Source organism: Caretta caretta, chromosome 8 (genome assembly GCF_965140235.1).
Source record: "Caretta caretta isolate rCarCar2 chromosome 8, rCarCar1.hap1, whole genome shotgun sequence".
In the NCBI taxonomy this organism is placed as follows: domain Eukaryota; kingdom Metazoa; phylum Chordata; order Testudines; family Cheloniidae; genus Caretta; species Caretta caretta.
The window spans coordinates 46,629,494-46,641,790 of record NC_134213.1 but is presented as its reverse complement, the minus strand read 5'-3'; the positions used below and the strand labels follow the sequence as shown (position 1 = coordinate 46,641,790).

Sequence of the window (12,297 nt, the reverse complement as noted above, 5' to 3'; positions counted from 1 at the left end):
ACTGGCAAGCTGCTCTTGCTTTATTCTGAGGTGCTGAGGTTGAAGCAGGAGAGTTGCGTCAGGAGGTGAGGAAAGTCCCTCTGGGAGGGGAACTGCAGGCTGTGCACGGTGCCACACGGCCAGGGGAGCCTGGGCCAGGTCAGAACAGAAGGGCAGGAAGGAAGCCTGGTGAGTCAGAGGAATGGGAACTGACGGGTCTAGCTGAGGAGCCAGGTGCTGCTCCAGCGATTAGCCAGCACGGCCCCCGGGGCTAAGTGCTTGGCGCAAGCCATCCGGACAAAGGATCAAGTGGAGCGTCCCGAGAGTAGACAGCACAGCTGGCTGGGACCGGGGGAGTGCAGCTGCGGTCAATCTGCGAGAGCAGTTCCAGGTGAGGGGGACAGCACCTCTGGCCTGCAGAGTACACCGCCAGCAGAAGCGGTGGGAATAGAGGGGAGTCGGGAGAAGGCTGAGCTAGTGGGGCTGGGCTGGGAGACGGGCTGTCCATGGAATAAACAGCACAGCTGACTGGGACAGAAGAGGATCCCAGCCCAGGCTGCACTGAGGAGTCCAGGTGAGAAAACAAGGTCCGCTCGAGAGAGTAAACAGCATAAGTCCTGGGCAAAGGCAGAGCAGGGCTCCGGCCAGCTGGAGCCCCCGGGGCCAGGTAAGGCACTGAGCTCCTGTCCATGGAGTACACCGCGTAGCATCTGGGCACAGGCAGTGCGGGGCTCTGCTTAGCTCGCTCCATCGGCTCCCAGGGAGGGGACAAGCTCTGATCCCTGGAGTAGAAGGCCCAGCTGGTGGAGAGAGGAGGCGTACAGCTCTGATCCACGTGGGACAATGTGGGCGCAGGCCTGGCCATGGAGTAGACAAAGCGACTTCCTGCGGCGGGAGGCATGGGCCTCGCCATGACTTGAGCCCATGGCCCCACCAGAGGGGGTGTATTCAGGGGCCGGTTGTAGAAAGCACAGCTTGCAGGGACAGGGGAAGTGGGACTCCGGTCAACCTGAGCCAGCAGCTCCCGGTGAGGGCATGTCCTGCGGCCCAGCGGGTGAAGCGTGAATCTGCTGGGCAATGGAGGCTGTTCCCCCAGCGCTCGCAGGGAGGAACCTGGGTCCCGGGAGGAGGCAGCATGGCTGGCGGGACCCGGACAAGGGGGAACCATGGCAGGTGTCCCAGTGCATCTCCCTCCGTCCCTCACCGCCGTGATCAGCTCACGTCTGCGTCTCAGCTCCTTGCTCCCCGGCCTGTGGGGGGAAAGAGAAATGGGTCACGCGGCACTTCCGAGGGTCTGTTTCCACCTCGCTGCCCTGAGTGGCCAAGCCCCCAGCATGCAGAGAGAGAGAGAGTATGGCCTGCTGGAGTTTCACATGCCAGTCGGGGCGTATCCCCATCTCCCTGCACAGAAACGTACATGCTCTACTCCCTACCCAGCACTGTGCGTGCACCCCACGCCCAGGCCAGAGCACAGCTCAGGCCAGTTGTGTTACAAGGCACCAGTCCCCTTCTCATCCCAGCTCAGGTGGGTCTGCAAGGTGAGCCCAGGAGGCATTCTCCACACCACAGCTAAAAGAGCTGCATGCTGACCCCATGCACTAGGCAGGCAAGTGGAGAACCAGGCCTGTCTGCCTCCACGCCCTTTCTGGCTTTGCTAAGCAATATTTGCTGGTATCGTAGAATATGTGGGACCTCAGGATAGGGTAATGACTCACCAGTCAGTCTGGGGCTATTCAGATTATGGCATGGACTGCTCTGCTGTCTTCCCAGGGTAGGATCCAGCCATGCCTGCCTCTTCCTTTGAATGGGTGGGATTGAAAAGACACGTGCCTTCCTACTTCCTTAGCTCGTGGAACACTCTAATCTCTCGGGAAACACAGTCCCCGCCCCTCTGCTCACATCTTGCTCTGGAACTGCCCCACATTCCCCAAGAAAAGGTCTCACCACCTCTGCCATTATCCCCCTATGCAGCTCATCGGTGGGATCAAACCCACCTCAACACAGCACTAGCAGCCTCATAGACCTCATCCATGCTCCAGCCTCCTTCTGGAGACAGGGACGTTCTTCCAGCACAGGGCCCACCCACCTCCATGCAGGGAACACACTGAACCTTCCTTTGGCTCTAAACTGCATCATTAACCCTTTGTACCCTGCACCTCCCCAGCCTCCCCTAGCTATGGCTTTCTGTAGTGTTTAGTGTGGGTGCAGCTAACTGCTGACCCTTGTGAAGTGCATCCTGGCCCCAAAGAGAGAGATTTCCTGGCGGTGAGTGTGACTTAGTGGGTCTGGGGATTTTTACCCCCTCAGAGCATTGATGCTGGGGCCGCTGTATCACCCCTCGCTCGCCACACTGGCCCTAGCTGATTTCTCCCTGGTAACAACAGAACAGAAACGAACTCACCCCACGCAAGGGGCTGCGGAGACCCAAATGCCACACAGCTGCCCTCCCAGACTGATAGGTGTTCTCTCTACCGCTTGCTCCAGTCCAAGCTGTCAGCTCCCTCCACAACACGTGTGGCAGAAGGTTCTGAGCCCCTCATCACATGGTAAAGTCATGACATCCCAGCCCCGGCTCTGAGCCACACCTGTGTACCTCCGGAGCAGCATCGCTGATGTCCCCCACGCTACTCCCAATTTACCCTGCAGCGACTGAGAGCAGGGATTGGCCCCCGGTCTGCATTGTGGGGCTTTGCACACCGCTTGCCCAAAACTGCCTTCTGGCTGGGCCTCTGTCACGCACCTGTGCGAGCTCCCAACACAGAATCGCACCAACGAAATCCAACCAACATTCCTTGTGATCATTCTGATAGGTGGGTGGGTGTTAATGACAGAGCTCCAGTTCCCACCTCAGTGGTAATATTCTGGGAAGGGTGGGGATCCTCAGGTTCAGATTTTGCCCTGGGCCCCCAGAATCCCTCTGTGCAGCCCTGCCTCCTGCTGGTGATGTCTGTCTACAGCAGCTCTCCAGGGCAGCAATTGTCTCTTACTATGTATTTGTACAGCAACTAGCGCACTGCTGCTGCCTTGATCTTTGGCTGGTGCCTCTGGAGTATAACCAGCCCTCCTAACCCAGGCAGAGCTTAACAGACAAAGCAATAGCTGCTCCGCTGCCTGACATGCAAGGGGTTTTCCACTAACAGCCCACTGAATGCTGTCCTCTCCCAGCCTCCATACCCTACCCCTGTTAGCCCGAACACACACTGCAGCTATGTCCCAACATTTCACGCGCATGCTTTAAATGATAAAACCCCCTGCAATGTTTTTAAAGTATCTCTCAGATGCCCCTCGACTAGCCAGAGCTAGTCGCTCTTCCATAACCAAGTACACAATTATGTGAGTTAAGTGACTCCCTTGTCGCTCTGATATCTTGGGACCCTACAACACTGCAACCCATGAAGAGCAAACAGCTGATATGCATCATGCTAAGGGCCTTGTCCCCCCTGCTTCTGTTATTCTCAGTTGCCTCAGTTTAACTCTGGCATGCTTAATGTGACAGCTGCCTTTCAACTAGGCAAATCCCTCCAATTAGCACAGGCCAAAGTCAAGCCAGCTACTGAAGTGTATAAAGGGGAGGGTGCTCAGTTAAGCTAACAGAGTTGTTCGTTCTTTTGCAAGGAAAAAATGGCTGGTAAAAACTAAATTTTCTGTTGGGTTTTAACATTTTTTAGGCTTTGTTTTTTTTAAATTTTCTCTCATGTGTGTATTGTAGCAAAGGATCATGACATGCAGGAGAAACAGGAGAAAGAATTTTGTCTAGTTAACAAGGTAGGTGCAGTAAATTTTCTAGCTTTTACCATGTACTTCCTTTATATAAGGAACACAAGATTTAATAATAAAAAACAAACCAACAAACAAAAAGTAGATGAAATCAAGGACTCCTGAGTCTTCAGACTATGATAAAGTGGTCTGTACTTTGCCTTTTTGTCATCAACTTAGTGACCTTCTTAGTTACTAAGAAGGTAAGATAAAAATTCACTCTCCCAAAAAAAAAAATCCTATTTCATTAAGATTATCATCCTGAGGGAATTTCTCTGCAATCTTCTTGTGCTAAGATGCATTTTAGATAATGTAGAAAGCACATGAACTGCTTGCCAAGGGATTTCAGCTAATCTCTAGCACCGGAAAAAAACCTTTTGTGCTCTCCCATATGCTAGTAGAATTCTCATTGATGCCATGCCAGCTCATGTCCCCCCGTTCATACACGTCTGTTAATTATTGTCTCTTCTCAACTGTAATACACCAGAAGATTTATTAAACAAAAGCATATGTACTGGCTAATGTCAATAGACACCTTGAGGGAAAGCAAATCATGAAGTGAAGCTAAGAAAAAGACTTGATTCTACTTTCTCTTACCCTGGAGTAACTCTGGCTGGTGTAAATGAGAGTGGAATTGAGTCTCTCTGTATTATGTAGGTGCTGAATACATTCTTCACCGCATTGTGATGTAGCTTCCTTGTCCCCAGGAGCTATAACCAATACATTAGGAGGCAAAGTTCATGGTCCAGAAAGTTAGCATTAGCTATTCTGGTAGAGGAGGCCCTAGAAATGCTAGCGATGAGTAGAAAATTGACTTTAAGCCAATCAGGATGCAGATATTTGCATATGTGCTCTAATTGGCTCACACCATTTCATGCTCCATTATTGACCTGTGAGGCAGTCAGCAATAGAAACACAGCTGTTGGCCAGCTGTGAGCTCGGCGAAGTTTTACTTCTGTACCAACATTGTTCATGGAAGCCCTGCTCCCCAAGTGACTTAGTTGGAAAGCCTGGTAAATGAGCACTGTCAGCAGCCGCAAGAAGCCTCCACATGCATGAAATGAGGCTCTGCTATGGTCTGCTGCTGTGCAGGTCTCTCTGTATAATGGGGGAATGAGCCCTAGTGGAGGTGTATGCTGGTAATAAGGAATGGGCCCAAGTCCTGCCATTCAGATGGCATCCAGATGTTCCCAAAGTGTGGGTGGCCTTCCAGAGGACTGGGGCGTGGCTTCAGGCCCATTGCCATGAGCTGCCTTCCTATTCCACAGCCTCTTAAAGTGACAGGCCTTCTCTCCCATTTCACAGCACTCAAGGCCAGCAGGGACCACTGGGTGATCTATTCTGGCCTTTTGTTGGGTCCTTAGATTTCCCACGGTTCCCCCAATATTGAGCCATGAACTTGAATGGCTGCAGCATCTTCTCCAGAAATGCAGCTAGACTACCAGAAGTGGAGAGTTTGTTCTAGTGGTTGTTAACCCTCCTTTGATTGAGCTCTTCCATCTCTCACTGCATTTAGCTGATCAAAACGATGGTTAAGAGGTGACCTGATTACAGTGCCTAAGCACCTTCCTTGGGAGAAAACGCCAGGGACTACGGAGCTGTTTAATCTAGTCAAGAAAGGCAGAACAAGACACAGTGGCTGGCAGCTGGAGCCAGACTCTTCCCATTTGGAAATAGGGACACAGGTCTAACCATGTGTTTTCTTCAGCCCTTGACTCATTTTTGTGGCTCTCTTTGGCACCCTCTCCAACACTTCCATGTCCTCTTTAAAATGTGGCCCCCACAACTGCAGACAATATTCTGGGTCTGCTCTCACAAATGCCATGTGCACAGAGGTCAAATCACCTCCCTGCTCTCCTCATGTAAAATAATAAGGTTATCTATGAAGCGGAGGCTGTCTAATGGATCCCCCTTCATGTTAAGCTCTCGCAAATGCCAGATATAAAGAGGGATGTAGGAACTGGGGCCGAAAAGGAAAGATAGTTGAGTGGGTAGGGCTCAAGGCTGGGAATGGGGAGACCTGGGTTCAATCCCTCACTCTGTCACTGACTTCCTGTGCCGTGTTGGGCAAGTCACTTAGGCTCAGATCCACAATGGTATTTGGGTGCCTCTGCAGTCCACAAAACCCCCACTTGGCTGCTGCCAAACCCTGCAGGTGCCTGAACTCACTTGGTACCTGAATTTTCAGGGGGAAGTTCCCTTGATGCCTGCGCTGCTGCCTCTCTGTGGGTACCTGGATGCCTAGAGCGCTAATACGAGGCACAGACTGAGAGAAGGGAGGTGGTCCTCTGCCTCTCTCACCTGTGGGGCCTGATCTGGAAGGTGTGCCCAGATGCCACCTATCCCATCGGGTCCTGGCCAGAATCTGGCTAGAAGAGGACCCCAACTTTTAGCTCAGGGGTTAGAGCAGTCACCTGGAATATGGGATACCCAGGTTCAGTTCCCCCATCTCTGCCTGAGAGACACTCTGCAGGACCAGCTGGGCCTGGCCCCTGGGGGAGATGGAAGGACAAGCACAGTGCATGACCCTGCAAGATGCTAGTGAGAGCTTCTGGGGCTGGATAAAGAGAATTGGCCTGTAAGCAAAGAAGTTCTTCCCTGATTTTGGTCCCTTCTGCATTTAGAGAAGCAGGACTTTCTACATTCCTTGTAAATAAACAAGATTGTGTCCAAGAAAATGCCAGACTCTGTCAATTTCTGTTTGCCTCTAGAATGCCCTTGGAGGGGGGGGCAGGCCCCTGAACTTTGACTTGCCTCTTGGTTGAAAAAGGGGAGCAAGACTAAAAGCAAAGTGAAATCTTACATCAAACTTAACTGAGCCCTGGGAGGTTTGGGATAACTCAGGGCCAATGAGCTGGGAAGCATGTGGTGGTTAGTTTCCAATGGCTAGAGCAGGAGAACACAAGGAAGAAAGTTTTGTAATTTGTCATTATTCCTCATAGTAATTCCAGGTATTTGTGTGGAGTCTCTTCATGGCTAAAAAATTTTCAGCCTGTGGCATTTCACAGCTGGCCTGGCATAGAAGGGGGTGCTGGAGTTCAGGCTGAAGGAGTCCTGGTAGATGGCATACCCCGGACTGAAATAGACTGATCCAGAGGACACCTGGATAGGTTTTCACCATGGCCCCCTACATGAGTGCTGATATTTGCTCATTGCTTAACGTGAGCTATTGCCAGGTCTGGTGACCAACTCGTCTCTCTTGCCCGGACAGGAGTACCTGGCTGATGAACCATTTCGAGACATTCCAAATCTACAGGCAAAGCTTGATCAGCTGAAGGGTGAGTCTGTCCCAGGGAGAATGGAGCTGAGAAGGAAATGGTTTAACGCCCTAAAAATGCAGCTGAGTGTTTGGGCTTGGGGGAGGGGAGAACGTTGCTAAAGCAGCAGGAGGTGTAATGATCAGTGCAAAATGCTCTTCTAATCCCACTCCCCTCCCTCCAAGAACTAGTCAATACCTACAGAGCCTGTGTTGAGATTGGCCCCCAATGCCATACCCTGCTCGCTGGGGAACTGGTGACTTGAGGTTGAACAAGCCAAATGCAGCCCGTGATTTTATCCCCTGGTTAAAATAACTTCACTGTTGAGTTGGCAAGTGCTGGTGATGTGGGGGCATCGCAGCCTTTGGGCCAGTTCCTCATTTGCTGTGAACTGGCACCGTTCTGCTGATTGCTGGCTTATCCCAGCTCAGGATCTGGCTCTTGTTATCAAAGAGGCCTAGATGAAATTATCAAACACTTGAGAGCGAAGCCAACTAATCTGAGGGAATGCTCCTGAAGAGCTATGTTTGAATTGATTCGTGACCTACAGATGCCACTGGGTCAAATCTAGCCTTTAAAAACGAAAATAGTGTACGTGAAGCCAGGCTTCTTCTTTCAGTGGCAAGAGAGGCGGGGGACAAAAAACCTTTTTTGGGGTAAAAAAAAAATCCCTTGAGAAATTTTGAACTAAGTGACTCTAGCCTGGGGAAAACAGCTCCCGTTCTTCAGCCAGGCCCCTGCAGAGCGTGGGGGACGTTGGCGCTGCAGGTGACGAGGCAGTCACCGTGGACATGCGTGCAGAATGGCTACTGCTGTAAATCAATGAGTTGATGCTGCACTCAGTCTTGGTAGGCAGGATGATGACTCTTCTCTCTCTCCTAGGCATGTTTATGGGATATGATGCCACAAGCACAGGAGAAATTGGTAAATTGTCACTTAACTCTTTGCTTGTGACTGCTGCTTCCCTCCTCCTCCTCTGCCAGACCAGATCTGAAGGCCCATCTGCTGCACTCCCAACTATTGGGGTTTGATGTGTCCATGTGTTGGTGGAATCCGAGAATAGTGAACATCCCCATGTTTCACAGGGGTGGGGGCCCTAGGCAGCTCATTGGACCTTCACAAGAAGATCCCTTCCCCCCCATACTCACTCCCTGTGTGGAAGCAGAATATGCCAATGGTGGTTATTTGTGCCCATGGGCACCTTAAGTCTATCCCACTGCCTGCCTCAGTCTTCCCCCTCCCCCAGAACTAGATCTCACTTGGTGCCAGAGAATCAGGTCTCTGGTGCTTAGTGTTTAGCACTCATGCTGATGGTAACTGAGTGGTGAGGCTGGCAGCTACCATCCTAGGGGCACAAAGGTGGGTCCCCCAGCTCTCCTGTGCCAGTGGGTCCCTTAATGCTTCTTAACAAGGGAGAAAAATGCCTGGTGCCCTGAGATGGGAAGAACTTTGAAGCCATGCTCAGGTACTTGCTGGATGGCTTCCTTGACTAGCTGATGCAAGACTTACTGGTAATGAGTCATTTCCCACCTACTTTCAAGAGGCACTTTTGAGGGGGTGGCAGTGGGCTGCCTTTATCCTCACACATGAGGTTGGTATGCCTCTCTGAGATGTAGCCAGTCCCAAAGTCTCTGCTACAGCTGCACACTTATACAACTTCCTGTTGCTGAATCTGAAATTCTCCACCACCCCCCACTGCCCATGGTGCTTTTGCATTTCAGTAGACTAATCCTGGATGACTAAAAACATGGCCTCTCCTGGATGACTGAGAGCATGGCCTCTCTACATGCATGAAGTACATATACAGTCCCATTCTTTCCCACAAAAACAATTGTGAACTTGAAGGATGTGTTAGAACCAGAGAGGGAGATCATGCCACCTTCAAAGGTCTAGCCTTAACCTGTGGGTGAAAAGTGGGGAGTAGATACCTTGGAGTTCAAGTTGCACTCTATTTGCTTAAAGCCAGTAGGGGACTACCCAGATTGGAAGACTATATCAGATTGCTTTGACTCCTTAGACTAAGGAATCCAGTAACACCGAAACTACTCTGTAGTGCTCTCTCCTTCATTGTAAAGCACCTACCTAAAACAACCCCTGCTGTTTCTTCTGGGCTTATGCTCAATGTAGATGCTGCTCAAAACTCTCCAGGCCCACATCTGAGTAATGCAGAACCAGTTCTGGAGCAGCGATGGGAAGGGGGATGTGGTAAATGACCAAATAGGTCTCTTCCATCTGTAACCCCTGTGATCATGTGATACAGACCATATCTGAGTCTGGTGTTGTTTCAGACTATCCAACGATGAGCAGGATACTGCAGGAGTTTGGGGTTTTCCAAAACCCCTTGGAGCTCAAGGCGCTGGTCCAGGAAATCACAGGGAACACAGGCAGCACCATCCCTTACAAGGACTTCACTATGGTTATGCTGGGCCGCAGATCGACCATGTGCCAACGGTATGTATGGAAGCATACCTGCATCTCCAGGCTTGGGCCAGAGGAAGGAGCTGAATGTGCAATTGGTCAAAAGGATTTGATTTGTCTTTGGTTGTTCCCTGGGTGACAGTTGCCTTCCAACAAAGGGCAAGAGGAGCTACTGGGAGATCTGCAGCTATTTCTAACCTACCTGTCGCTGCAGGATCTGGGCACTAGCATGGTACAGCTGTTGTAGAGAGGGTGGAAGAGTTGACCTTGTGCAAAACTTGTACTTCTGTCCATTTGGTGATCCCTGGGTAACTAACCAGCTAAAGGAACAGGCCCAAGAAGCTGGGGGCCCAACTCTGATAGGCAAACTTTAGTACCTCTGTGCTACCAAGGCAAAACAACTTATTCTGACTAGGGAATCGGACCTCCCTCCTAGGCTGACCGGATAGCAAGTGTAAAAAATTGGGATGGGGGTGAGGAGGAGTAGGAGCCTATATAAGAAAAAGCCCCAAATATTGGGACTGTCCCTATAAAATCAGGACATCTGGTCACCCTACTCCATCCTCCATTTGAGGTCAATGGTTAGCCACATTTACCAATGGGCTGGAGGGCTAAAGATTGCAGGCTACGTTCTTCCCATACAACTCCACTGAAGTCAGCAGGGCAGTTTGCAGGAGTCAGGACAAAACCTGGACCACAGTGTCTGAACTCTACTGGGAATGGCACTTGGGGACATGTCTGAGGGCAGCACCGTGGCTCCTTGGCCGTATAAACAGGGCCAGAAGCTGGTCTCCATTGAATTTGAATGATGTGGAACAGCCCAAAACTATGGAACGATAGCTGAAAATCAGACTCTGCCTGGATCTAGTCACTTGGTCCCAAACTTGAGGTTCCAGGGGTGGAGGCATCGGGGGTATTCCCAGCTTCACGCTATACAGTGATGTGTCTCCATGAGACTCTTCACCACTCACTTGAGGTATGACCATTCCCCTGCTGTCTTTGCAGCCCATGTTCTGGCCCCAGCCCACTGGTGCAGTCTAGCTGGAGGTGACACCAACCACTCCAACTTAACTGGCCTGCCTGAGTGGAAAGATCAAGGGTGGAGGGAGAGAATGGGGAGACTGTCTAGCTGGTCATCCAAAGACCTTCACAGATAAAGCAAACCTCCCTCTTCGTGGGGAGCCTTAGACAGAAAGGTGGGCTTAGGCAGGAACTAATTGTTCATAAGGGGTATTGAAGGCAGTGCTCTGCTGGGTCACTGCCCTTCTGTGCCTCAGTTTCCCCAGCTGTAACCTGGGGATAAAGATAAGAGCTAGGATGTGTCAGTGGTGGTTCCCCCTGGCTCTTGCCATGAGTCCTGCTGTTCACTCTTTCTGCTGCCAGGATCATGCACTACAATGGGAAAGGAGGAGGAGTGGTGAAGAGGCCCAGCCTGATGGATGCTGGCCCCTATGTAACCTACTTGGAATGCACTCTCTCCGGAGTCCCCTCTCCTCTTGCCACTCTCCCGCCGCCACCTCCCCCATCTCCAGTTGATGGCTGCCCTGAGACCTAGCCGGCTGCCTGAGGAATGTGGAGACTGACTCGCTTCGTAGGCTGGAAAGTCTGCTGAGAAGGCAAATCAAATGTCCTGTGGTAGAGTGCATCCAGCTCAGACCTTCCCCAATAAAGAGCTGCCTAGCAACAGTGCGCTGTAGCATGTCTGAGCTGCTGCAGCAGGAGAGCAGAACTGCTGATTGCTGGCGTTATAGCAGCGCCTAAAGGCCCTGTTGTGGAAGGTGCTGTAGGAACACAAGACAGTATCTGTCCCAAAGAGCCTACCATCTAGACATAATCAGACAGGTGGCAAGAGAAACAGCCAGAGGGAGGTGCAGTTACTCATCCCAGCTCTCAGCAGGTCAGTGGTAGAGCCTGGTATAAACCTGGGCTCTTTCAGGTCAGCTCCTAGAATCGTATTTGTCCATTGTTCTTACTCAGGTTGTTCAAGAACATAACGTCCATACTGGGTCAGACCAAAGCTCCATCTAACCCAGTATCCTGTCTTCCAACAGTGCCCCAGAGGGAATGAACAGAACAGGGAATCATCAATTGATCCATCCCCTGTTGCACATTCCCAACTACTAGCAAACCAAGGCTAGGGATACCATCCCTGCCCATCCTGGCTAGTAGCCATTGATGGACCGATCCTCCATGAATTTATCTAGTTCTTTTTTGAACCCTGTTATAGTCTTGGCCTTCACAACATCCTCTAGCAAAGAGTTCCACAGGTTGACTGTGCGTTGTGTGCAAAAATTCTTCCTTCGGTTTCTTTTAAACCTGCTGCCTATTAATGTCATTTGGTGACCCCTAGTTCTTGTGTTAGAGAAGTAGTAAACACCACTTCCTTATCTACTTTCTCTACACCAGTCATGATTTTATAGACCTCTATCATATCCCCCTGTAGTTCTCTTTTCCAACCTGAAATGTTCCAGTCTTATTAATCTCTCCTCATATGGAAGCCATTCCATACCCCTAATAATTTTTGTTGCCCTTTTCCGTAACTTTTCCAATTCCAGTTTTTTGGGTTTGTTTTTTTTTTGTAAGATGAGGCAACTACATCTGCACATAAATGTGGGCGTACCATGGATTTATCTATCCTGTTCCTAATGATTCCCAACATTGTTAGCTTTTTTGATGGCTGCTGCAAATTGAATGGATGTTTTTCAGAGAGCTATCCCCAATGACTCCCAGATCTTTCTTTAGAGGTAACCGCTAATTTAGACCCCATTGTTTTATATATATAGTTGGGATTATGTTTTCCAATGTGCATTACTTTGCATTTATCAACATTGAATTTCATCTGCAGTTTTGTGAGGTCCCTTTGTAACTCTTCACAGTCTGCTTTGGA

General features: G+C 50.4%; 1 protein-coding gene across 1 annotated transcript; it reads left to right on the top strand.

Annotated features, from left to right (window-relative positions):
- The first annotated feature begins 293 nt into the window (after window positions 1–293).
- LOC125641823 (allograft inflammatory factor 1-like) lies at window positions 294–11,099 on the top strand. The gene is made up of 6 exons (XM_048862328.2): window positions 294–370; window positions 3,689–3,744; window positions 6,947–7,013; window positions 7,875–7,916; window positions 9,281–9,443; window positions 10,794–11,099. The coding sequence occupies exons 2-6, from the start codon at window positions 3,703–3,705 to the stop codon at window positions 10,963–10,965; spliced, it is 486 nt and encodes a 161-aa protein (XP_048718285.1). The 5' UTR covers window positions 294–370; window positions 3,689–3,702; the 3' UTR covers window positions 10,966–11,099.
- Window positions 11,100–12,297: the final 1,198 nt, after the last annotated feature.

Excerpts from the sequence above, each read along its gene's own strand:
- LOC125641823 (XM_048862328.2), top strand. The coding sequence starts at position 3,703 with ATGCAGGAGAAACAGGAGAAAGAATTTTGTCTAGTTAACAAG. Across the intron at positions 7,014-7,874 it reads AAAGCTTGATCAGCTGAAGG|GCATGTTTATGGGATATGAT; the intron begins GTGAGTCTGTCC and ends TCTCTCTCCTAG. Across the intron at positions 9,444-10,793 it reads AGATCGACCATGTGCCAACG|GATCATGCACTACAATGGGA; the intron begins GTATGTATGGAA and ends TTCTGCTGCCAG.